The following is a 26,354-nucleotide window of genomic DNA, read 5'->3' on the forward strand; positions in this document are numbered from 1 at the left end:
AGTTTAACCTAACCAGTGCCTAATATGATAAAGCTGTAAACCACTTTCCAACTTAACATTCCACGGAGAACTCATGGGCATGTCAGTCCTTACAAAGAGTGTAACAGGTGGATTTGATCTCACCTTTGCTAGGTGTCACTGAAATTCTCCTCTACGCAAGCTGAATGATATACGACGCCGAAGTACAATGGTTCCGATCAATTTGCCGTCTCCAAGACAATTAGCAACAGAGATGTACGTCGTCCTGCAACAGATATTAGCCCAAACTTCAGTGACGTGAGCAGTGATAGTTTTAGCTTCTGCTAGTCTAACTACACTTCAACTGTTGTAAGGCAATCCCTTACTAAAAAAAAAACAACAAAAACAAACGGAATATACGATGCTTTAATAGGTGTATCATTTCCTTATTAATTATTGATGAATTTATATTCTACGGAAGAAATAATATTTGCCGTTGCCAGGCTTTTTTGCGAGCTTGCAGTTTTTCTTTCAAATCAAGTAAGCTCGGTCCACAGGAACACCAAACTGTGGCCAGATAATGAAACGTTTTCGGTGCATTAAACTTCTCTGTAAATTTCTTTGTAACAAGATATGAAACATTTTCGGTGCATTAAATTTCTGTGTAACAAGATATGACTTCCCTTTTATCCTTGAAGGCTTTCGCTTTAGAAATATGCGTCGACGCTTCTAAATGCTCGAATTACAATAACCCGACTCTTACTTGCGAACCGTTAAATAATGAAGAGACAAACTGAATCAGAATCACCATAACAGCACAAAGCAAAACCAGTGCAGTACAGGCGCTCAGTATAATTAAAAGCTTAAGCTTAATTTGGGCTTAAATTACAAATCATTCGTGTCGACCAGCTACGAAGGATCGCAACATTTGACTTACCGATTAGTAGGAACGCAAGGCAATATTTTCCTAGAAGTCTCTTAACTTCTTGCGATGGTGAAAAATCACTGCACGGTCAACAAGTCTGAGGACTCTAATATAGAACCTGATCAGCCACGCCCTCACCCCTGAAACAACGGACACCAACATGACATTAACAAATTCGATGATGGTATTCAACAGTCCAAGGAGACATGCAAGATACCTTAGCCGTTCATCGTTGCCATAATTAAGGAAGGTAAAGATCGGTGGTGCTAACATTGAAGGGATTCTTAGTTCTTTGCAGCTGTAACTTCGATCATTTCGAAGGCACAGGACATAGCTTTGTTTATAGCACTGAATATAAACACGATCAACCGCAAACAATCAATTGAATACGCGCTTGCGTATTCCATTAGGCTCATTTTGCAACAGAACGGGAACGTCAGTGGCGACGGCGCGCGCAGAAAAAACACCAACGAGAATTCAGAATAGAGTAGACTCCACTCTTTTCTTCTCTATTCTAAATTCTCATTGATAGTTTTCCCGCGCGCGACGTCGCCACTGACGTTCCCGTTCTGTTGCTAAATCAGCCCAATTATGTACTTGAGACACTACCCTAGGCTTGATTGGTTGAGCTGAAAGCGTTCCACCAACCTACTGGCCCGTTTGTCCACAAACCAATCTCTATTCAAAACTGGTACGGTCTGATCGCGGTTACGAAAGCCTGGGTAAAGTAGGTTGATGGAACTTACGTATTTATGGCACCATGTAGCATTGAAAAGGGAAAATTCCCTTTCTATAGAATCCATAGCAACAACTCAATTTTCACTAAATGAAATCATAAGAATTCATAATTATCATTTTAACGCAGTTATGCTGAAAAGGTTTACTCAGACAGCGCTATACAGTTTATTTCTGTTAAAATAAATATGCATCTGTCCTGCTGGAAATGCTGACTGTTAACTATAGATGTTTCATTTTTTAGACCGTTCAATGAGCAAACTGAAGTATCCTAATGCGTCATGCACAAAAAATTATAGTTGTTTTATTTCTTCTAGTTATGACCTTCAGTTTTAAAACAGCCTTAGAGAATTGAGGACGCAAACACTGACGTGAGAATAGAATGGATAGAAATTGAGGCAATTTTTGCAGCCAGCATAATCAGTCGCAAGCAAGTTTCACCTGGCATTGAAAGAAGAACAATCGAGAACAACCTTCTAATACCGTGACATATTTTGTAAAGGCTTGATTTAATGCACAATAGGCCGAACTTAAAATGTTTCATTCTTTCTTGGAAGACAAATCAGTGTATTCGCGTCGTAAGGTGTCTTTTACCTTGAAACTTCAGAATTGAGTCCTGTTATCTAGATGGACATGGCAACACATGGTGGAGCGGAATACATACGAGAGCATAATATCAAACTTAACTTCGGAGTCATGCGACTTTTTTCTTCCCCGGTTAAAGTAAAATAAAGTAAAGTAAAGTAAAGTAGTCATTATTTAACGTCGATAACTCGTAACAGTAACTTTTAATCACTGACAAACCTGAGGTCGACGGTGCGCTCATTTTACTCCCCCCTCTCCATCAGTGCTCCGTTTTACGGGTATTTAAAGCTACTAGCTACACGGAAAGGAAAGGAGTCGAAACAAGGATGTGAGATCCGGGAATCGAACTCAGGACCTCTTGCACCAAGGCCGCGCACTAACCGACTGTGCAATCCTTGCTCCTGTGTCCGGTTTAACCAGTGCCGTGGAAATCTTTGCTAGTCCTTGAACTATCAGCTTTCTGGAATCGGTTTTAAGTGTAATGAGCAAAAGTGAGATACCCAAAGGTGCTCTTTCAAAGATGACGCGACAGAAGGAACTAAAGAACAATATCCCGAATTATGCCATTTAAGACGGATTTAACCTACCTTGTGCTTGCCTTTAAGTCAGTAACAGCAGCCTTACAGATTTAGTTAGCTGTAGAAGGGGCTTAAAAAAGAATGCTGAAAAAGTTACATCTCCATGGCACAACAGTTTCGTTAACAGCGCAGTGAAGGGAAACGGTTCTTTGCAAATATCCTGTTGGCAACCGGTCAATAATTAGGATTCGACCATGGTTGGTTGGTGTTTGACAGTGAATCAAAAACGCACGTCGTAGAAGCTGAGTCAGGGTTGAGGTCAACCCAAAGCTTTTTCTCACAGATTATTAATTGATTTTATCAGCTGCCCTTCTGGCAGAAGCTCCGCTGACTCTCGAACGGGGTATTCTCAGCGAGATGAGCCTTTTTTAGCTGGCTTATACAACTTATTCCAAATCGGCCGCTATTTAGATATTAAATTGTTTTTATTTAAATTAGACGTTGATGCCTGGTTTGAGGCAAAATATTCTTTTGAATGTTAAGCTTGAGAACGAGGCATCAATGGCTAATGCACCTATCAATGTTAAGCCCCAAGGGGGAGATGGGGATGGGGCAAGGGGTGGGGAGTTTCACATTTTCTGAAAAAAATAAGTCAAATTCTTCCCCTCCCCCCCCCTCCCCCCACGCTGGGGCGAGTAGAGGTGGCCAAAATAATATCCTTTAGACCTCACTGCACACAACAAGAGTGCAATGTATGTACCATTCACCTTTCGTTCAGCCACCTCTCACAAATGTGGGAAGTTCATTTGAACGCCTTCTGGGTATTTTTCAAGATGGCGGAGTTATTTTCAGGCAACCTCGTTTCCAGGGCCTTTCCCCCACTACCTGGGGAGGGAAAAGCCTTGGGAACAAGATTGATTTCCAAGCCCTCTTCATTATCCAAGATGGTGGCCATGTCAAAATCCCCATCCTGTGGATATGTCGTACGATCAAAATTCCCACCCTTGGGACAGAGTTCACAGTCAAAGCCCCGTGAGTAGCCCGACCCTCCCCCCTCTCCCCCCCCCTCCCCCCCATCATCCTGGGGCTTAACAATGATAGGTGCATAATTTGAATAGAAACGAAAGTATACTTAAAAGGTGGCTATTTTGCAATAAGGTGTATTCCCCGAAACAGCGGCTAGTAATCGAGTATACTTCTAGCGCACTTTAAGGTCATGAACTGGAACGTCATGATATAATCAGGTACCGCGTTAAGGTCACTTTGTCTGGGTAAAAACATAATAAGTCATAAACAAGTTATTGCGTTTTTCATAATTCTGCGGAATTCATCCCCAAGCGCCAACGGCCAAACTGCATTTTGGCTTCCATCAATCAAACTTTCGAAGCCAACCACAGATGAAGAAATCAACTGATGCATGACTAACCCACCAATCAGCGTCTTTGGTTCCCACGGTACATTCGTATATTCAAACTCGACGCCGATAAATAATAAATTTTACGAAAAAGGAACCCACGACAGCGATTTTTATTTCATGTCATCTTTATTCCTTCAATAAAATTACGTCCGCGGCGCGAACGTGCAAACTACAGCGAGCGTTCAATGAACGATGCGTCTGTCTGGCAGATCTACTGTACACCCGTTTATAAACAACAACAGAAGAGGCGAACTGAGGCAGGTCATCAAGAAGCTTAGCAACAAGGACGGCAACCGCAACGGCGCAACGAGAACATCTATTCAAAATAGAAATTCTCGTATCTGTAATCAGTTCGCGCCGGATTACTTCAACTCTTTCACTGTGTAAAATGTGTGTGTTGTCCAAAATGAAACCGGTTAAAGTTTGAAGAGAGAGAGAGAGATCAAAAATCTGAATTCGTCGGCTGCCGTTGTCCTCAAGTCGCTGATTTTGATCATTTGACGTTCTTGTTTTGCTTACGACGGGAAACTGACGTACCGCATATAAAACGCAGATGCAGAGCATGCAGATCAATTCTTTTCGCTCATTATACCTTCACTTTCTATTGTGACGTTCTCGTTGACGTTGCCTTCGTTATGGCTAAAGCTTCCTATCATTTTATTTGGTGCAAATAGGGGGATTGTCAGTGGTTCATATGCAGGGAAAAATGACAGCACCGTGACAAATTTACAGTCCAGGCTTTAATGATTGAACTGCGATTTTTAAGTGAGTAGAGAAGGGGAGGGTTGTTAGCAAAAAATGAAAAAGCTCTACAAAGAGGAAGTCAGGAAAATTTCAAGACGATCTCCTTCCATTTTCCGCCTCTAATTTAAGACCAGTGCCTAATATGATAAAGCTGTAAACCACTTCCCAACTTAACATTCCACGGAGAAATCATGGAGATGTCAACAGGACAGGCCCCTAGCAGTCCTTACAAAGAGTGTAACAGGTGGATCTGATCTCACCTTTGCTAGATGTCACTGAAATTCTCCTCTACGCAAGCTGAGTGATATACGAAGCCGGAAGTGCAATGGTTCCGATCAATTTGCCGTCTCGAAGACAACTAGCAACAGTGATGTACGGCCTCCTGCAACAGATATTACCCCAAACTTAAGTGACATGAGCAGTGATAGTTTTAGCTTTTGCTAGTCTAACTACACTTCAACTGTTGTAAGGCAATCCCTTACAAAAAAAGAAAATACAAACGGAATATACGATGCTTTAATAGGTGCACTACTTCGTTATTAATTATTGATGAACTTCTATTCTACGGAAGAAATAATATTTGCCGTTGCCAGGCTATTTTGCGAGCATGCAATTTTTCTCTCAAATCACCTAAGCTCGGTCCACAGGAACACCAAACTGTGGCCAGATAATGATTAAACTTTTCTGTAACAGGATTTGACTTCCCCTTTAGTCTTGAAGGTTTCTCTTTCGCTTTCGCTTTAGAAATATGCGTCGACGCTTCTAAATTCTGGAATGACAATAACCAGACTCTCACTTGCGAACCGTTAAATAATTACCAGTGCAGTACAGGCGCTGTATATCTTTAGAAAGTATTAAAGCTTAAATTGAATTATTGTCAGTTTAATTACAAATCATTTGTGTGGTTCACCTACGAAGGATTGCAAACATTTGACGTACCAATTAGGAACGTAGACAAACTTTGCCTAGAAATATCTTAAGTTCTTGCAATGGTGAAAACTCACTGCGCGGTCAACAAGTACCTGATCAGCCAGGCCTTCACCCCTGAAACTACCGACACCAACATGACATTAACAAATTCGATGATGGAACTTAACAGTCCAAGAAGACTTGCAAGATACCTTAGCCGTTCATCGTTGCGAGAATCAGGAAAGACAAAGATCGGTGATGCTAACATTGAAGCGATTTTTAGTTCGTCACAGCTGCAACTTCGATCGTTTCGAAGGCACAGGACATGCATGCCTGGTGGTTTGAGCTACTGTAGCTTTGCCATGTTTGTACGACTGAATATAAACACGATAAACCGCAAACAATCAATTGCTACGCGCTTGCGTATTCCATTATGTACTTGAGACACCACCCTAGGCTTGATTGCTTAAGCTGAAAGCGTTCCACCAAACTCACTTGCACGTTTGTTCAATAACCGCTATATATTCGAAACTGGTACGGTCTTATCGCGGCTACGAAAAACTGGGTAAAGCAGTTTAATGGAACTTAAGTATTCATGGCACCATATAACACTGAAAAGGGAAAATTCGCTTTCTACAGATACTATGCCAACAGGTCGATATTTACTTTAATCAATAATAGATGGCTGGATTTTATAACAAACGCTTAAACGCACCTTGCAGTCACAAGAATTTATAATTATCATTTTAGCGCAGTTATGCTGAAAAGGTTCACTAAGACAGCTCTATGCAGTTTATTTCTCTTAAAATAGTGGTAGAATATTTACCGAGCCGCGACGCGGCGAGGTAAATATTCTACCACTATTCACCGGGATTGAAAAGAATAATTATTTTAGTATATACTCACAAAGTGATCTCAACAACAATTGCAAAAGAAAACCATCCAAAGTCGATTTAATTGAGATCTCAATTCATGCGTGGAAAACGTGCAAGCGGCAAAAAGCATGCGCGAAAGTGTTTACAGAAGCTTTCAGACATGGCAAATCTAAATAACCTTCGTTAAAATCCTCGCCACAAACAGCAAAATGGTCATTTAACACTGTTTAAATCAGCAATCTAAATCGAAAGTCTGCTTGTTAAAATATTTTCACAGTTCGATCAGAGTTTTAGAGGTTCATTTGAAATGGAAATTGAAAGTGCAGTTAGTAAAGGTTCCACATGAAATGGCGGCTCTAATTGAGGTGAGCGTTGGTTTGCTGTAAAATGACCCGTCTTGTTCCCTTGCAGTCACATGGAACTTTCTTAAGCACTTTTAATTCTTCGATTTCAGTAACTAGTTTTTCTGGGCGACCAGTCCTACAAGATAGAATTACTTCGAGTGAAACAAATTGTTGGCGTGAAGATTGTTTAATTTTCAGCAATAATAATCTGGAAAAACGAAGTCAAATACTAGTTGGCAAAAGTATGAACTTTTCGCTTACCTTTAATTTTGTGGCCCTCTTTGTATTTTGTAACACAGCATCATCTTGTATTCTCAACATTTCCGATTCATAAATGCTGGCGAGTTTACGCCGGCCATTTTGTTTCGTTTGGATCACACATTATTCACTCCGTAGGGAGTGAATAATGCTCAATTACTCCGAGATAGCGAACCAATCAGATTGCTTGAAACACTAAGACCACTGAGTGAGTATAGAGCGGTTTTCAAATGAGTGTCGTAAAACCAAAACCAAAGTAATAACTTTGGCCAATCAAAAAAGACGGAGATAATCCAGTAAACCAATCAAAACTCGAAGTAATTACACGTAGCCGACACAAAGCGCGGGAAAATGTGCACGCGCGAGCCACGATTGGTTTTGGTTTCACTTCTGATTGGTTGAAAAAATGGCGCGAGAACTTTGAACCAATCACTGAGTGAAGTAATCATAAACCAAAGTAATTCACTAATTACTTTCGACACTCAATTGAAAACCACTCTATACTAATTGTTAATCAATCATGGATGGCTGGAACGCACCCTGCAGTCACAACAATTCATAATTGTCATTTTAGCGCAGTTATGATGAAAAGGTTCACTCAGACAGCGCTATGCAGTTTACTTCTGTTAAAATAACTATGCATCTGTCCTTCTGCTGGAAATGCTGACTGTTAACTATAGATGTTTCAGTTTTTAGACTGCTCAATGAGCAAACTGACGTATCCTAATGCGTCATGCACAAGAAATTATAGTTGTTTTATTTCTTCTAGTTATGATCTTCAGTTTAAAACATCCTTAGAGAAATGAGGAGGCAAACACTGACGTAAGAATAGAATGGATAGAAAGGCAATTTTTGCATCCAGCATAATCAGTCGCAAGCAAGCTTCACCTGGCATTGAAAGAAGAACAAGCGAGAACAACCTTCTAAAATTAATACCGTGACATATTTTGTAAAGGCTTCATTCTTTCCACAATAAGCCGATCTTAAAATATTTCGTCTTTTCTTGGTAGAAAAATCAGTGTATTATATAGCGCCGTAGGGCGTCTTTCAACTTGAAACTCCAGAATTCAGTCCTGTTATCTAGACGGACATGGCAACACATGGTGGAGTGGAATACATACGAGAGCATAATGTCAAACTTTAACTTCGGAGTCATGCGATTTTTTTCTTCCCCGGTTTAACAAGGGCCGTGGAAATCTTTGCTATTCCTTGAACTATCAGCTTTCTGGAAATGGTCTTAAGTGCAATGAGCAAATATGAGATACCCAAAGGGGCTCTTTTAAAGATAACACGACATAAGGAACTAAAGAACAATATCCCGAATTATGCCATTTACGACGCATTTTACCTTGTACCTTGTGCTTGCCTTTAAGTCAATACAAGCCATACAGGTTTAGTTAGCTGTAGAAGGGTCTTGAAAAAGACTGCTGAAAAACTTACCTCTTTATCGCACAACAGTTTAGTTAACAGCACAGTGACGGGCAACGTCCCTTTGCAAATATTCTGTTGGCAACCGGTCAATTCGCCAGCGAGCAGGCTCTCTCTCTGCGGTGGGAGAGAAGTAGAGGCCCACATTCTACCCCGAACCCCAGTCCCTCGAAGGGCCTGCTCCCAGGCTAGCGGTCAATAATTAGGACTCTGCTAAGCCTCGTGGGTCCACGACATTTTGACCACTCTGATGACGAATATCGTTGTAAGAGTACAGACAACGCTGAACCACCTTCGATTTGTTTCTTACCACAATATTCGACGATAAAGAAAGTGTTTATTTCAGAGCGTGACCAAAACCATGACACAAAGAAAGAGCAAGAGTTGTCTATAACTTTCTAGCAATATGATCGGTTTATTTCCCAAAATCAGCGTTCCTGATTGGGTATTACATTGCGTGACAAATTGACGCGAGCATGACGCGAGCACCTTTGTCTAGGCTATTATTGACAACGGCATATTAGCCAATCAGATTGCAAAATTACAAGCAATCGAGGTAAAAATGATATTTTAAATCGTGATAAATATGATACAAACAACCTTGAGAAATATTATATATACCACCGTGATAAACGATAGCAGTCTGCAATACTCTTTTCAGAGCGAAGACTTACTTGGTAAATAAATAGATAAATAAATAAATTTACGGTCCAGGATTTAATGATTGAACTGCGATTTTTAAGTGAGTAGAGGAGGGGAGGGTTGTAAGCAAATAATGAAAAAGCTTTACAAAAACGAAGCCAGGAAAATTTGAAGACGATCGCCCTCCATTTTCCGCCTGTAATTTAAGACCGGCGCCTGATATGATAAAGCTGTAAACCACTTCCCAACTTAACATTCCACGGAGAACTCATGCACATGTCAACGGGGCAAGCCTCTTGCAACCCTTACAACGAGTGTAACAGGTGGATCTGATCTCACCTTTCCTAGATGTCACTGAAATTCTCCTCTACGCAAGCTTAATGATATGCCAAGCCGGAAGTGCAATGGTTCCGATCAATTTGCCGTCTCGAAGACAACTAGCAACAGTGATTTACGTCCTCCTGCAACAGATGTTAGCCAAAACTTCAGTGACGTGAGCAGTGATAGTTTTAGCTTCTGCTAGTCTAACTACGCTTCAACTGTTGTAAGGCAATCCCTTACTACAAAAAAAAAAAACAAAAAAAACAAAAACAAACGGAATATACAATGCTTCAATAAGTGCACTATTTCCTTATTAATTGATGAACTTCTATTCTACGGAAGAAATAATATTTGCCGTTGCCAGGCTTTTTTGCGAGCGTGCAATTTTTCTCTCAAATCACCTAAGCTCGGTCTACTGGAACACCAAACTATGACCAGATAATGAAACATTTTCGATGCATTAAACTTCTGTGTAACAAGATAATGACTTCCCTTTTAGCCTTTAAGGTTTCTCTTTCGCTTTCGCTTTAGAAATATGCGTCGACGCTTCTAAATGCTCGAATTACAATAACCAGACTCTTACTTGCGAACCGTTAAATAATGAAGAGACAAACTGAATTAGAATCAGCAGAGCACAAAGGAAAACAAGTGCAGTAAAGGCGCTATATATTAAAATGTATTAAAGCTTAAATTACATTATTCACAGTTTAATTACAAATCATTTGTGTGGTTCAGCTACGAAGGATTGCAAACATTTGACTTACTGATTAGCAACGTAAGGCAAACTTTTCCTAGAAATCTCTTAAGTTCTTGTGATGGTGAAAAAACACTGCACGGTCAACAAGTCTGATTCTAATATAGAACCTGATCAGGCACGCCCTCACCCCTGAAACAGACATCAACATGGCATTAACAAATTCTATGATGGAACTTAACAGTACAAGAAGACATGCAAGATACCTTAGCCATTCATCGTTGCAATAATAAAAAAAGACAAAGAACGGTGGTGCTAACATTGAAGCGATGTTTAGTTCGTTGCGGCCGCAACTTCGATTGTTTCGAAGGCACAGGACGTGCGTGCCTGGTGGCTTGAACTACTGTAGCTTTGCGATGTTTATAGCACCGAATATAAAAAAAGATCAACCTCAAACAATCAATTGCTACGCTTGCGTATTACATTACGTACTTGAGACACTACCCTATGCTTGATTTGTTGAGGTGAAAGCGTTCCACCAACCTACTTGCACGTTTGTCCACAAACCGCTATGTATTCAAAACTGGTACGGTCTGAACGCGAAAGGCTGGGTAAAGTAGGTTGATAGAACTTAAGTATTTATGGCACCATATAGCATTGAAAAAAGAAAATTTCCTTTCTATAGATCCTATGGCAACAGGTCAATATTTACTTTTATTTATTTCTTTGATCGTGAGCGGGCGGTATCCTGAGAATCCTGCAATCTGAGTGGTTCCGGGAGCGGGCAGTATTTTCCTATCTCCTGACCACGGTCATGGTAACCAACTACGCTAAGCGCAGAGTGAACTTGCGAATTGAAAGAGCGAAGTTTCAATTTGTCATAATTGTTTTTTGCAATCTTTCAGTGTTATTGTTCAACTTTTCCGTCTAGTGAAAGCGAATTTTATTACCCAACAATGCGTAAAATTAAAACATGACTTTTAGAGTTTTTCTTAATAGTTTCTCCTACCTTCTAAGAATAGAATTTAGAAATAAATAAAAACGTTATTCACCGGCCTTGGTCGGTCCGTATTGGGAAAAACTGTGCCCTCTGTCTCGAGTACGGCCCTCGGCCTACGGCCTCGGGCCGTACTCAAGACCTCGGGCACAGTTTTTCCCAATACGGACCTCCCGGCCGGTGAATAACATATATATCAATCATGGATGGCTGGATTTTTATAATGAACGCTTAAACGCACCCTGCAGTCACAAGAATTCATAATTATCATTTTAGCGCAGCTATGCTGAAATGGTCACTCAGACAGCGTTATGCAGTTTATTTCTGTTAAAATAACTATGCATCTGTTCTTCTGCTGGAAATGCTGACTGTTTACTATAAATGTTTCAGTTTTTAGACTGCTCAATGAGCAAACTGAAGTATCCTAATGCGTCATGCACAAGAAATTAGAGCTGTTAAAACAGCCTTAGAGAAATGAGGACGCAAACACCGACGTAAAAATGGAATGGATAGAAAGGCAGTTTTTTCAGCCAGCATCATCAGCATAACATTCTGGAGAGGTATGGAGGCCGCCAGTCTTATTTTCCAAGAAACCCAATGATGAAACGTCAAACAAGAAAGCCCATACCGGCTCGGAGGACGCCCGGTCAAACAAGCTCCGCGCCCGCTGTTATACACCGGAACACGGGTGAAAAGTCGAACACCGGTGAAAGGATTACCGACCGTTTTCGTTCAAAGGACAAAATTACTTTTGGAACATGGAATGTGGAAACTCTATGGAGAGATGGAAGACTTGATGAACTGTGTCATGAATTAAAGCATTACAAGTGGAATGTCATCGGCCTCAGTGAAGTCCGAAGGAAGGCACTTGGTGAAATCAATAGCGACGATGGTCATAAGCTGTTCTACTGTGGTAGAGATGATAAACATGAACACGGGGTGGGCTTTTTAGTCCACAGAGACACTGCCAAATCTGTTTTAGGCTGCAATTTTATTTCAAGTAGATTAATTTCTATCCGCATCAAAGCATCTCCTTTCAACATCACTCTTTCAGGCGTGCGCCCCTACCTCAGACTACAGTGATGAAGATATCGAAATCTTCTACCAAGATATCCAAGAGAATTTTGACAAAGCACAGAAAAAAAACATCAAGATCATCATCGGCGATTTCAATGCAAGAGTTGGAAAAGACACTGCAAAAGACTGGCCTAAACAACAGGGGCCCCACTGCAACGTTACAACCAACGACAGAGGTCTGCGGCTCCTTGAGTTCGCAAATTACAACGATCTTGTCATCGCAAACACCCTCGGCAAGCACAAAAAGTCCAGAACTATGACTTGGCATCATCTTAACGGCGTGAACCATGGTCAGATAGACTACATATTAGTCCCAAATAGATTCAAGTCCAGTGTGTACACCGGGAGAACCAGGACGTTCCCAAGGCCCGACGTTGCAAGCCCTCATGACCTTGTTATGACGACTTTCAGGTTGAAGCTGAGGAGAATGGCCAAGCCCCAATACACAAGACTTAAGTTCGACCTTGGAAAACTTCAGGACCCCCTTGTAGCTGACCAGTTTAGAGCATCTATCGGCGGAAAATTCGGCCCTTTGCTTCTTTTTGACAATGATTCAGATCTAGAAAGTAATATTGAGACATTTGAGAAAGCAACTATTGAGACAGCTAATGAGATTCTAGGAAAAAAGACATCAAAGAAGAAAGCTTGGGTAACATCTGAAGTGCTAAGTCTGTGTGATAAAAGAAGAGATCTTAAAGAGAAAAAGAAAAGTTGTCCTCAAGCCAAGAAAGAGTACAGCAAGATAAACAAACTTGTAAAGAAAGAAATGGTTAAAGCGAAAGAAAAGTGGATTCAAGAACAGTGCGAAGATATCGAAACCAACTTGATGGAGAACAATAGCAAGAAAGCTTATGATACTGTTAAAACATTAACAAAGCCAAAGCAAAGCAAAGTCAACACCATCAAAGATAAGAAAGGTGAAACCATCATTGAGAGAAGTAAAATCCTAGAAAGGTGGACCGAGTACTGCTCAGAACTGTACAACTACGAGGTGCAGGGCGACGCCAGAGTCTTAGACACACCAGAAAGCCAAAGCGACGACTCAGAAGACCTCATATTGAAATCGGAAATTGAAGAAGCTATAAAAATGTTGAAGAAAGGGAAGTCACCAGGCGTTGACAACATCCCAGGAGAATTGATTCAAGCAGGCGGTGAGCATATGACGACAGCTCTTCTAAACATCTGTAACCAAATATGGAAAAGTGTTAAATGGCCACAAAACTGGACAAGATCTCTTGTTATTACACTCCCCAAGAAAGGCGATCTCAAACTGTGCAACAATTACCGTACCTTAAGCTTAATCAGCCATCCAAGCAAGGTTCTTCTCAGAGTCATTTTGAACCGCCTAAAGCACCAAGCAAAAGAAATAATTGCCGAGGAACAAGCCGGCTTTATGAAAGGCAGAAGTACTGTTGAACAAATCTTTAATCTCAGATCCATCATTGAGAAGTACCAAGAACATCAACAAGAGCTTTATCATGTATTTATTGATTTCAAGAAGGCGTTTGACAGGGTGTGGCATCAAGCGCTGTGGGCTACGATGAATAAGTATAACATCAACAAGACCTTGATTTCACTTATTGAAGAACTCTACAACCAGGCCACCAGTTCAGTCTATCTGGAAGGTGAAATTGGAGAATGGTTTCGCACCACCGTAGGGGTTCGTCAAGGCTGCCTACTATCCCCAACACTCTTCAATATCTTTCTCGAACGAATCATGACAGATGCTCTTGAAGGTCATGAATCAACAGTTAGCATTGGTGGCAGGACTGTCAGCAATTTGCGCTTCGCAGATGATATTGATGGCCTCGCTGGTTCAGAAGCTGAACTCGCTGAACTAATCAGAAGACTTAATCAGAGCTGTTCTGCTTTTGGTATGGAAATAAGTGCTGAGAAAACAAAAATCATGTCAAATACCCATGCAAACGAGGTTCAAAATGACATTATAGTCAATGGCAGTTCTCTGCAACATGTGAATCAGTTTATATATCTTGGTGCTCTAGTGACTGATAATGGTTCCAAATCTGAAATCCTCTCCAGAATGGCCAAAGCACAAAGTTCTCTTTCAAAACTCAAAGTTGTTTGGGATGATAAATGTATTTCTCTATCTTCAAAAATAAGACTTTTACGATCAATGGTCATTTCTGTTTTTCTGTATGCCTGTGAATCCTGGACCCTCGACGCCTACCTAGAGAAAAGGGTAGCTTCTTCTGAGATGAGATGTCTCTGACAACTGCTAGGAATCGATTACAGGCAAAGAATATCTAATGACAGTGTTAGAGCGATGTTCACTGCCAAAATTGAACATCATCAAGAACTTCTTGAGATTGTGAAGACCAGGAAATTGAAGTGGTTTGGTCACACCACACGTAGTGACGGCTTGGCCAAGACGTGCCTTCAGGGCACAGTCAGAGGTGGCAGAAGCAGAGGACGACCTAGGAAGAAGTGGAGTGACAACATTACTGAGTGGACATAACTCAGCTTCGCTGAGGCTACCAGGGCTGCCGGCTGCCGAGATGGCTGGCGTGGGCTCGTACGTGAGGCTGCTTCATCTGCTGGGCCCCAACAGCGCCGTGCGGCGTTAAGGGAGCAGTAACAGTAACAGTATCATCAGTCGGAAGCAAGTTTTAACTGGCATTGAAAGAAGAACAATAGAGTACAACCTTCGAGGTGTATGACAACTGCAGACTTCCTACAAATAGCGCTGATAAACAGTTTTTAAGTCTATAAAGCACGCTTTTTAAATAGCGCAGAGAAGCAGTATTTAAGTCTAAGCTCCCATTTTAAAACGGTTAGCTCTTACTGCGAGTTAGGGTTGGTCTGCAGTCTGCAAGTGTCAGACACTGCGTTCTAGTTAAGGTTCTATGGCACAGATATTCAGTTTGTGATATTATGAGGTTACCAGGAAAAGGTTGAGCCAATTTGGCCAATATAAGAGAATAATAATAAGCTTACTCTCCAGCATGGCGGATTTTGTACCATGTGATTGTTTGTTGCAAAAGGCCTATTGCGATTTTTGCCGTAAAAGAGTTGAAACAAGAATTCTAATTGACTTGTTTTTCATACTATGAATATGCAAATTAGGACATTTGATTTCAAATGGGACGCATTAAAATTTTGATGATGCATTTTTTGGAATTTATTTGCGTAAAAATGCAGGATTTCTGCATTAACGCGATCCCTGATACCTTTCCCCTATGAAATTTTTATACCACTTGAAAGCTTATCATTCAGAGAGTTAACGGTGCAAATATTGTTAGGTCTTTAGCTTTATCGCATGTTGAAAAACGATGCGGTTTCAGGGGTACGTACCTTCAGTCAAGTAAAACCAGGCGTCTTGAAGGTGAAATTATTTCGGGTGCAAACCTTCAAAAACATTTCGTAAACCGGATGTCGAGATACCACAGAAGAGCTTTTAGGAGGTTTTGAGCTGATACGAATTGGTCTTTTCAGCAAAATTTGACGGCAAAGTAAGCGTTAATTTCTGCGGGAAAATGGCGATTTCGACACAAGCTCTTAAATTCGCATTTTCTCCAAAATCTCCAAAACAAAAATACACGGCTTAAAAAAACTATAAAGTGCATTTAGAGGCATAATGTGCTATATCTAGACAAAATTTGAGCAAAATCCATTTTTGGGCTGTGGCCACGAAAATTCGAAAATGGTTGATTTTTACTGGCATGCACTCTTAACTATAAGTAACAACAGAGGTGACAAAAACTAATAAAGACAGCTTTTCGCTGCTGACATATTCATTTAAGGTCGGCTTTAAATATATCAATAGTGTCTCCTTTATTTTACAGTGAATGTCGGATCGCTCTTTCGCTAAAATTTCAAAATGATCCCATTTTAAACTGTGACCAGTTGATGTTACATGGTCGTCGAGAGCCGACGTATGATGACCATTAATTAATGCTTTAAAATGCTCAGTTTTCTGTCATGCAATTGTCTTTTAGTTTTTCCGATGTGAAAATCATCGCAGACCCAACAGGCAGCTTTATATACAATTTTAGCCATTTGGCCAACAACATTCAAGGAAAAAGAGTGTAAATTTCGAAATAGGAACAAAACTCGGTTATTATATTCCTGATTATTATTATCTGTGAATAACTGTTGTAAAAATGATCGAAGATTCTTTGAAAACGTTGATACTGAGACTATGGTTTTGCCTTCTCGGCTTAGGTTGCCTCTAGCAGTTTCCGGCCGAGAAGTCTGTCGCCCGTTTCTGATTTCATTTGTGTCTGACAAATCGTCGCCCCTGTTTATGATATGTGCCTGAAAAATCTATTTCTGACCCATGCAAAATGATTTTCTATCAGATACTGTAATTTTTTATTTTCAAAGTAAAAGGAATCGCTGTAAATATTACTCACCTTCGATCGACAGCACTTCGATATCGACCGCCTTGTGATTTTCTCGTGACTAAAGTTACCCAGGACAACTTGCAAACTCGGTGAACAATACCGACATCACCTTGCGCGCTCTGTTGAGCAATACCGATACCACCTTGCGCGCTTGGTAAAGCAAATCGAGATTTGCTTTCCCCAATACTAGAAATAGTCTACACTACATGTGCCCCCGCGTAAGATAATACGGATGGCAGTTGAGGTGTTTTCCAATTATTATGTGCTGCACATTGTGATCTCTTCATATTACTTTATATGTAATTAGCAGTAGGTAAATGAAAGTGAAAGATGCAAGGAAAGGATGGGCAACAACAAACAGCATTTACTTTTAATTTCCATCAAGGTTTATTGATACCCTCTCAATTGAAAGCAATTTCCATTATGCCTTGAAACAGGAACAGGAATATTCAATGACTAGAAGACTTCAAGGCGACATTTCGTACGACGTCATCTTTTTGATCCATGCATGTGGTTCTTTCCACGGTAACTTGAAATACCATAAAATAGGAACAAAATTCTTTTATTATATTCGGATCGCTGATTATTATTATCTGTGAATAACTGTTGTAAAAATGATCGAAGGTTGTTTGAAACTGTTGATACTGAGACTATGGTTTTGCTTCCTGAGGTTGCGTCTAGTAGCAGTTTGTGGCCAAATCTGTTGCTCCTGTTTCTGATTTCATTTGTGTCTAAATCGTCGCCCCTGTTTATGACATGCGCCTGAAAAATCTATTTCTGACCCAGGCAAAATGATTTTCTATCAGATACTGTAATTTTTTATTTTCAAAGTAAAAGGAATCGCTGTAAATATTATAAAATTACTCACCTTCGATCGAAAGCACTTCGACATCGACGCGCCTTGTGATTTTCTCGTGACTAAAGTTACCCAGGACAACTTGCAAACTCGGTGAACAATACCGACATCACCTTGCGCGCTCTGTTGAGCAATACCGATACCACCTTGCCCGCTTGGTAAAGCAAATCGAGATTTGCTTTCCCCAATACTAGAAATAGTGTTCACTACATGTGCCCCCGCGTAAGATAATACGGATGGCAGTTGAGGTGTTTTCCAATTATTATGTGCTGCACATTGTGATCTCTTCATATTATTTTACATGTAATTAGCAGTAGGTAAATGAAAGTGAAAGATGCAAGGAAAGGATGGGCAACAACCAACAGCATTTATTTTTAATTTCAATCAACGTTTATTGATACCCTATCAATTGAAAGCAATTTCCATTATGCCTTGAAACAGGAACAGGAATATTCAATGACTAGAAGACTTCAAGGCAACATTTCGTACGACGTCATCTTTTTGATCCATGCATGTGGTTCTTTCCACGGTAACTTGAAATACCATAAAATAAGAACAAAACTCGCTTATTATATTCGGGTCACTGATTATTATTATTATTATTATTATTATTATCTGTGAATAACTGTTGTAAAAATGATTGAAGATTGTTTGAAACTGTTGCCGTACTGAGACTATGGTTTTGCTTTCTGAGGTTGCGTCTAGTAGCAGTTTGTGGCCGAGTCTGTCGCTTCTGTTTCCGATTTCATTTGTGTCTGGCAAATCGTCGCCACTGTTTATCTGTAAAATCGACCTGTGACCCAGGCAATATGATCAATGTAAATATTCGAAAATTACTCACCTTCAATCGCTATATCGATACTCCTTGTGGCTTTCTGCCTCATGACTCAAGTTACCCACAACACCTCGCAAACTCGGTGAACAATACCCATACCACCTTGCGCACCCTGGTTAAGCAATACCGATACCACCTTGCGCGCTCGGTTGAGCAAATCGAGATTGCTTTTCCCTATACAATATCTATCAATTTATATATTAATTTACATATTTTCCCTTTTTACGCGGGGGCTTCTAGGTTGCCTCCTCGGGTTTTTTGCCTCTGGGCAGAATCCCCGGCTGCGGGGGTAATAAGCAAACCTTAACTAGGGCCATTTATTTTTGGTTGATATTGTTGAAAATAATTAATCGACCTCGGTACCTACCAATCACTTGATGAAGGCCAGAGGGAAATGTTGAAAGAACATGGACTCGTTGTTAATATCGTTAATTCATAATAATGCTACGTGCATTGATTTCAACTTTTAGATACCAAAAGTATTGTTCGATGTAGCCATGAAAATACAAGGATGTATCCCGCTTTTATCGTGAATTCATAATAATTCTAAGCGTGATGATTTCAATCCTTTATTTACCTATTCGTTACTGTTCTTTAGGGCTACGAAAAAAATATTTTTCGATTTAGCCATGAAAATGCAAGGATGCATCCCGTATTTTAAGCAAAAGGGGTCGATTGTTAACATTAATAATTCACAATAACACTACGCGCGTTGATTTTTTTATATTAACACAATATTATAAAACACTCTTTAAATGAGAATATAAAGGAATTATAATTAAATTTTTTACACATTTTCTACGCTCCGCATTTTCCACACTCCACATTTTCCACACTCATCGTTTTCCACACTCATTATTTTCCACACTCTACATTTTCCACACTCCGCACTCAACGTTTTCCACCGAACCCAAAAATACGCGGAGAAAACCTTGAGCACAAAAACATTACTAAGCAGGGGAGCGACAGGAAAGACCTATTGCGCAACTTTTCCAACGGAGACAAAAAAAGCTCTTCATTTTTAGACTGCATTTCCTATGGGAAACCCAGTAATGAAATGAAAATATGAACACGGAGGTAAAAAAGAGAAGTTTCAGTTTCGGTTACTAGCATGTGGTCACCCATGCGGTTCGCCAGCACGTGGTCGCCAATATGGTTCGCTGCGCTCACTCGAAGAGAAATTTTGTATCTCCAAGCGGCCATGTAATATTCTACTTATTATATAAACACCAGTGAAATACTGAATCACTTCACGAAAGGCATTTAAAGGCACGATTTTCATAGGTAATCACAGCAACAGTGATATTTTCACGTGAAAACGAACGATGAGTGAAAACGGGTCTTTTACAGACTCTTGCATTATCACATAGACATGATAGCACATGCCACTTCCTTCGATAGACCAGTCGTGGTGCAATGGGAGGGAGACAGCATGACCCGCAAATAGGCCTCCTACCTTTCTCATTCAAGGAAAGGACAAGAGCTTATTGCCGCTGCCGGAAAACGAACCCATGACATTCTGTTTGATCGAAAACGATGCTAACCACTGTGCCACCCCGCATCCCGACATAATTTGAAGACATTTCAAAGCTACAATGTATGTGAGAGCTCACCTTGCGCGTTCCCATAGTACACCGCATAAGGCGACTGTCTTTCATCATCATCGTCATCGCCATAATCATCATCATCGCCATAATTATCATTGTAGCCTTCTTCTTGGCATTGCCAGGAACGCACACTCATTATCAAAAAGATACATATCACTTTCATCCAATCACCCCACATCATTTACAAACACTAGTACCTGTTGTTCTATATCAAAGAAAACTTAGTACCAAAAACGTGCATTGAAGCTTTTAACCAACACCAATTTTACTATAATATCTAGGTACTGGTGTATTTTGCAATTGCTTTATGTGCAGAATATTCGAAACACTGGTTTATGTATGTGTGTGCACCAGCGCGTGATTATGACAAACCAATAGCAGTAAGACATCTGTTCAATTGTCCAGCGCTGTCTGATCTGCAGAAATGATCTACATTTTGGGAAAAACAAAGGGTAGCACTAAAAGCTGGAATGGGAAAACCGGCTTCTGGAACCGGTTTCCGGAATCCGAAATAAACCGCTTGTACCAATTTATTTTTAGCATACTTCGCCCATATTGTACGACACGAACGAGATGGGCTAATCACGAAAACCTTACGATAGTGCAAAGTTATATTTTGAGAGTGACCGTTTTTGTCGACGACGACTTTTTTGTCGTCACACAATCTTTCCTTGTTAACTATTGCGTGACGAGCCAAAATAAATAACTCTGCATAGTTAGGAGTGTAGCCTGCAAAGCAGGAGTATTTGAATTATTGGCTGACCTATCTTGGATAGCAAGCCTGAGGCCAGTCAAAAAAATTGCACTCAGTGAGAGGAGGACAGTACGAAATAGTAGTGGGGGAGGGGGAAGGGGCCGTGTGCTTTCAAAATGGCGGCCTTTTACGAACGTTAGACCTTGAACAAGCGTCCACCTGCCAAAAAACGCCTGCTCTGCAGGCTATAGGAGTGTAGGAGGCTGCTCAAATCGACCATAACCATCACCCCGGCCACTGGTATCTGCGCTTGGACAAAAACTTCAACAATGAATATACACCACTAAAATCAAATCTACGTTGTATCGGCTCTTGCTTAAAATATTTAGTTTCTCAACTTGTAATTACGCCGATCCGATCAGATCAAGCCACTGATCCAACGTACACCGCGGACAGGAAAGATTGTCCACGGTTGCTTGCTTCAAAACTCTTCAACAATGAGAGCCGATTGTCGAGCCGATTTAAAAAAAAAACAATTATGGTCCAGCGGACATCCCCTCGAGTGGATGCGTGGATCGTGATCGTTCGTTTTGTTTGGAGATTCCGCCGAGGCTACTTTTTGTCGGCAGAAAGGTAAATTCATCTTAGTAATCCATAATTTATCTGAAGGTAATTTCACTGTAATATCTTTATTTTTACCAGGCAAAAACAGTATCCCAGGGAACGATCGACAAAATATTTTTTGGGTTCTCAAAATGTCACCGCCGCCTCTATTGATGTGTTTTGTTTTGGTTTCTGACCAAATTGAGAAAGTTTTGTTCGAAATTTAAAACACTCATTTTACCTGCCAAGTGGAGACCCAACCATTGAATGAGATGTCTACCGCTGTATACAAGCCACTGAATGATACAGACACAGAGGAAGAACTGAAAAACATCCAAGGTAAAAAAAATTGCCTTAATAAAGTGAAAGCAAATAGTTAATTTCATCTGATGTATGTAAGCTGATATAGGAAGTGGAACAATTTTTGACCGCTTTGCTAATGATCAAGCATGCTGGGCGATCAAAAGTTAGAATCACCAGTGGGGAGAAAAACTTGAGATCGGCTTTCTGGGCAGTTGTGAAAAGGCTTTATGTTTTTTAATCTGTTAAATCTATTTTTTCGCCCTTATAGCGATCAAGCTTTAACGCAATGCTTGTACAATTTTGAATTGATGTTTATTGTTTTTGTTGGTTAACAAAATACATTTCTGCGCCAAAATCTTAACGAAATTGGGGACGAATCTTAAGCCATAATTTTTGTCCTGTCAACGAAGAAATGGATGCAGTTTGATCTTGAAAAAAATTATTCCTGTTATACATTGTACAAACCATCTGCTGGCAGCCCACGCCGGGAATTTTCGTTAATTATCGTTTTCGAATTTACATTATTTTTTGATAGTTCGTTTTTTTGCATTAATTACAGGGGATTGTAAGTAAGGAATTTTTGCTTAAGGCAAAAGCATGACCTTTGGATGGCCTTCTATTAAAATAATGTTTTCAGAACTTTCATATTAAATTATATTTTGAAATCTGAAAGCAATATAAAACTGAGATAAGACTAAGGAAGGCACTACAGCGACATGGAAGTAAACGTTTCACTTAGTAAGCTTAATTTATAGTTCCCAAATGATAAAGTTCACTTGAAATGTTTGATGTCTGTCCCCACAAATGTTTTTTGTTTTCTATAAGAGTAATGGTGTTAACTGGATCTGACAACAAAAAAGTGCTCTATGTACCGTAATAATATTATCTCCACACTGTAATACATATTTATATCCATGCTACCATATTGAGGAAATGCTAAAAAAATATATTGTATTGTTTTGCAACAGTGTGCATTCATTTGTTGGCTTCTGTTGAATTATACCAGCCTCGTAGCTGAAGGAACTACCAACGTTAAATAAAGTGACTAAATTACCTTTTTTTTGGGAGGCCTCAAATAAACATTATTAGTATCCAGATTCCGTACAATTTTTTTTCCCTTCCAAACTAAACCACCTTGTTGCTTTAATTCCACAGCCCAATGACAACTCATGAACTGCACCATTCAATTTAGAAACATATTTCATTTGAAAAGTATATTTAGGGTTTTTATAACTTTTTTAAAGTCAAATGAAGTTTTTCTTTGAACATTTACTCATCCTCAAGAAAAGGTGATTCTCTGCAACTTTGAAAATCAAGTTTCAAGCCCAATTTCAATACTCACAATAATTATAGATTCTTTTAGTTTCAAGTAAAAAGGGTCGGGATAATCTGAAATAATATACCCAGTCGTGTCTTTGTATTTGAGTAGTGTATTGTAGTTGTAATGCCTTGTTCTGGAAAGGATTCCTTTAATTAGGGTTGTTGCTTGACCAAATTCTGGAGAAATATTATAAATTGGATAAATGAACAAAACTTGTTTGCAGTTCCTCTGAGGAACAGTGGAATCTAACATTTAGTTCAACACATTAAATATCCAAACCATAAAGTGTATGTATGCAGTATGTTGTAGTTAAAGAAATTTTCTTGGTTAAAAAAAAGTAAATGACACCAATGAGGATGAGCTGAATGAAGTGCTGACTGCGTGACTTGTTGGCAGGGATCCATATTCATTTTTATCCAATGCCTTGTTCTGGAAAGGATTCCTTCAGGGTTGTTGCTTGACCAAATTCTGGAGAAATATCATAAATTGGATAAATGGGCAAAACTTGTTTGCAGTTCCTCTGAGGAACAGTGGAGTCTAACATTTAGTTCAACACATTAAATATCCAAACCATAAAGTGTATGTATGCAGTATGTTGTAGTTAAAGAAATTTTCCTGCCCTGTCAGGGCAAAACTATTTACTTAGATTTCACATTTATTTTTAGCGTACTATTGTATATATTGTTCTATTGTTCTATTGTTCTTGTACTATAAGTTATGCTTCATCCGATTAAAATTCATTGCCTGACGATGACATCGGAAATATTTTAACTACAATATATATACTGATAATACATCAGGGCTCGAAATTGCGACCAATACAGTCGCATTTGCGACTAAATTTTTTCCTTTGCGACTAAAATATCTGGAGAAGTCGCAAATTTGCGACTTGTTGTCACCTTTGCTTTTTCGAAACAAAAGGGTTAGCAGTTGCCACTTTGCTGCTACTTTTGCTAAAATAAATAAATACTGTACATGACAAAATTATTTTGTTTCTTGCTGTGAATTTTCTCTGAAGATGGCGTAATTGTAGAGTAATTTAGCTGTGATGTTACGTGCACAGCTCCATCCTTCAATTATTCGCCATTTTCAGCGGTTTCTTTACACACAAGTATTGCGGGCTCATATTTTTTTGCTAAACCGCTGACAACACAATGCAGTGCGGCGATTTTGCAACTAAAATTTGCGAAATTGCGACTAAATTTTCGTATCTTATCGTAAAATGCGACTGGATTTTTTCATTAATTTCGAGCCCTGTACATGTAATTGCATTATTTCCTGTTATTGGTTTGTGTTACCATTAATAGAAAATGAAGAAAACGAAGAGGAGGAAAAAAGACCACAGTCAAAACTGGACAAAATAAAGGTAATAAAAAAAATAGTATTCAAATGTGCGTGAACTGTACATTCCCCACCCATGTGTTTGTATGGCAATAAGTGACATATCTTGGAGGAGCATCTGATAGTATACAGGGAGGGATCATTGTCGCTGTTCATAGTTGAAGCTCTAGATCACGAGCATATCACATATACATGTACATTGTATTTATATTAATTTGTATCCCCGTAATGTGTGGTTCCAGAAAATATCCATACCCCCACCACAGAAGACAATTGGAAATTCCGAGGGAGAGGGGGGGTTAAAGGGCAGTAATTTCCAAGGGGTAGGGGGGTTTCGTGGGAAACTACTTTTCCAAAGGGTCACGAACCACATACAAAACATTGAAAGCAACATACGATCGATCTGAAGCACAAAACACACTATCGGACGATGTCTTGAAACAAAAGTCAGTTTTGAGATAAAGTTAATACTATTAGCTTCAATGTTTTCGTTTTTCTTTGAGTTAGCTAGCGCTACAATCTCCCGAATCTAAGAACAATGTGTCTTTCATTTGGGATGGATTCAAAACATTTAAAATGGCGGTCTCAACTGGAGTCTCGTCCGCAGACTTCCACGTTTGTCTCTTTTTCGTCCAACCAACACTTCCGTTCACTTGAGTATCACTTTTCGCTACCTTCACATGCAGTAAACACATTTTTGATAGGATTTATGTTTTACTGGGGGTAGTAACTCATTGAAAATGCGATAAGACGCAAGTTCCCACCATCTCAACGCTTGTGTGCAACGACATTTTCTTTTTTGTGGGTGGCATTTAGACCACGGACAGGAACCGGGAGTCAAGTTTTCTCTTCTTTGAGTAAACGCAATATTTATTGCGGCCTCGGGAAACGATTGTTGAGGTTCAGTTCGTTATTTCAAACTGGAAATTCTAAAACAGGAGTTTGACTACTCATTGGAGGAAGTAAATCGCGCCAAAAACGATAACAGTCGCCCTCTCGCTTCCATCCGTGGCTCAAAGGCAAGCAACAGTGAGGCTGTGTGTCGTTTACCGGCGAGAAGGACTGCAGGAGAGTCAGTAAATTTGAAGACTGCACATAAATCGCCATATATCTAAGTTTACAAATATGATGGATTATTTTGGCGTCAATAATATTCTTCGTAAAACAATCGCCTTTGTGACGACGTTCACGAAACCTACCGCGTCAACATGTGTGGTCCCTAAATATTAAAGAATCAACCTGAAGAAACTGACAAAATGTGTAGACAAAGGAACCTTGTTAGTTTCTGTTTTATTTACTATGGTTTGCGAAGTTGTTTAAACGAGTGAAATGTTCTCATCGAAGTTCGCAAAAAAACGTGAAACAGTCGACGTGCAACCCAAATGTTTAAGCTTTGCAAAGTTGATAGCGCACAAGCTGAAAGTTTAGCTGGATAATGAGCTTAACAAAGCGTTATATTTTTCTTAAAGTTAACCTTAATGTTTACACTGTTGTAATAAAATTCTACCGCAATTACTTAACTAATTCACTTTCGTTTTTATAAGTAAAAAAATTCTGGAAATTCCTGAGGGGAGGGGGGGTCATCAAAGACCCCCCCCTGGAACAGAAAATCCTGGGGGGAGGGGGGGTGCAAATCAAAAAGTCTTCCGTGGTGGGGGTATGGATATTTTCTGGAACCACACAATACTGTGTGTAATCACCACTGTGACCTTCTTGCTGAACCTGGTTATCTTAAGTAATGACTTGTTTACCAGTATTAATATATTAATACTTGGTTATTCCCTCCTTGTTTAAGAATGTATTTCACAAGACTGGTTACCCCAGTGCGGTATGGTATATCCTGGGAAATGAGTTCTGCGAAAGATTTTCTTACTATGGAATGCATGGTAAGATAATGTTCATACTTTCACATAGACTTGTTGCTGTTGTGCACCATGATTGCAGTACAGAATTTAAGGCTTGTTTAAGTTGGCTTATCAGGGAGGTTTTATGTTCTTGAGCTT

General features: G+C 39.7%; 2 protein-coding genes across 4 annotated transcripts in view; one reads left to right on the top strand and one right to left on the bottom strand.

Moving 5' to 3' along the window:
• LOC137984947 (uncharacterized) overlaps positions 1-17,688 on the bottom strand; it is a 30,906-nt gene extending 13,218 nt beyond the window's left edge. For all 3 annotated transcript variants that reach the window (XR_011119203.1, XM_068832311.1, XM_068832312.1), the window contains exons 1-8: positions 17,660-17,688; positions 13,718-14,862; positions 10,424-10,545; positions 9,678-9,799; positions 5,143-5,264; positions 3,489-3,606; positions 896-1,023; positions 124-244 (exon numbers count right to left, since the gene is read on the bottom strand). The gene's annotated coding sequence lies outside the window, so the exon portion shown is untranslated. The remainder of the gene's footprint in view (positions 1-123; positions 245-895; positions 1,024-3,488; positions 3,607-5,142; positions 5,265-9,677; positions 9,800-10,423; positions 10,546-13,717; positions 14,863-17,659) is intronic.
• A 3,663-nt stretch (positions 17,689-21,351) lies between these two features.
• Positions 21,352-26,354, top strand: part of LOC137984863 (solute carrier family 15 member 2-like) — a 29,031-nt gene continuing 24,028 nt past the window's right edge. Inside the window, exons 1-4 of the mRNA XM_068832179.1 lie at positions 21,352-21,416; positions 21,486-21,725; positions 24,318-24,376; positions 26,147-26,237. Coding sequence (XP_068688280.1) covers positions 21,659-21,725; positions 24,318-24,376; positions 26,147-26,237 — 217 coding nt within the window. The 5' untranslated portion in view covers positions 21,352-21,416; positions 21,486-21,658. The remainder of the gene's footprint in view (positions 21,417-21,485; positions 21,726-24,317; positions 24,377-26,146; positions 26,238-26,354) is intronic.

Source organism: Montipora foliosa, chromosome 14 (assembly GCF_036669935.1).
Source record: "Montipora foliosa isolate CH-2021 chromosome 14, ASM3666993v2, whole genome shotgun sequence".
NCBI classification, from domain to species: Eukaryota; Metazoa; Cnidaria; class Anthozoa; order Scleractinia; family Acroporidae; genus Montipora; species Montipora foliosa.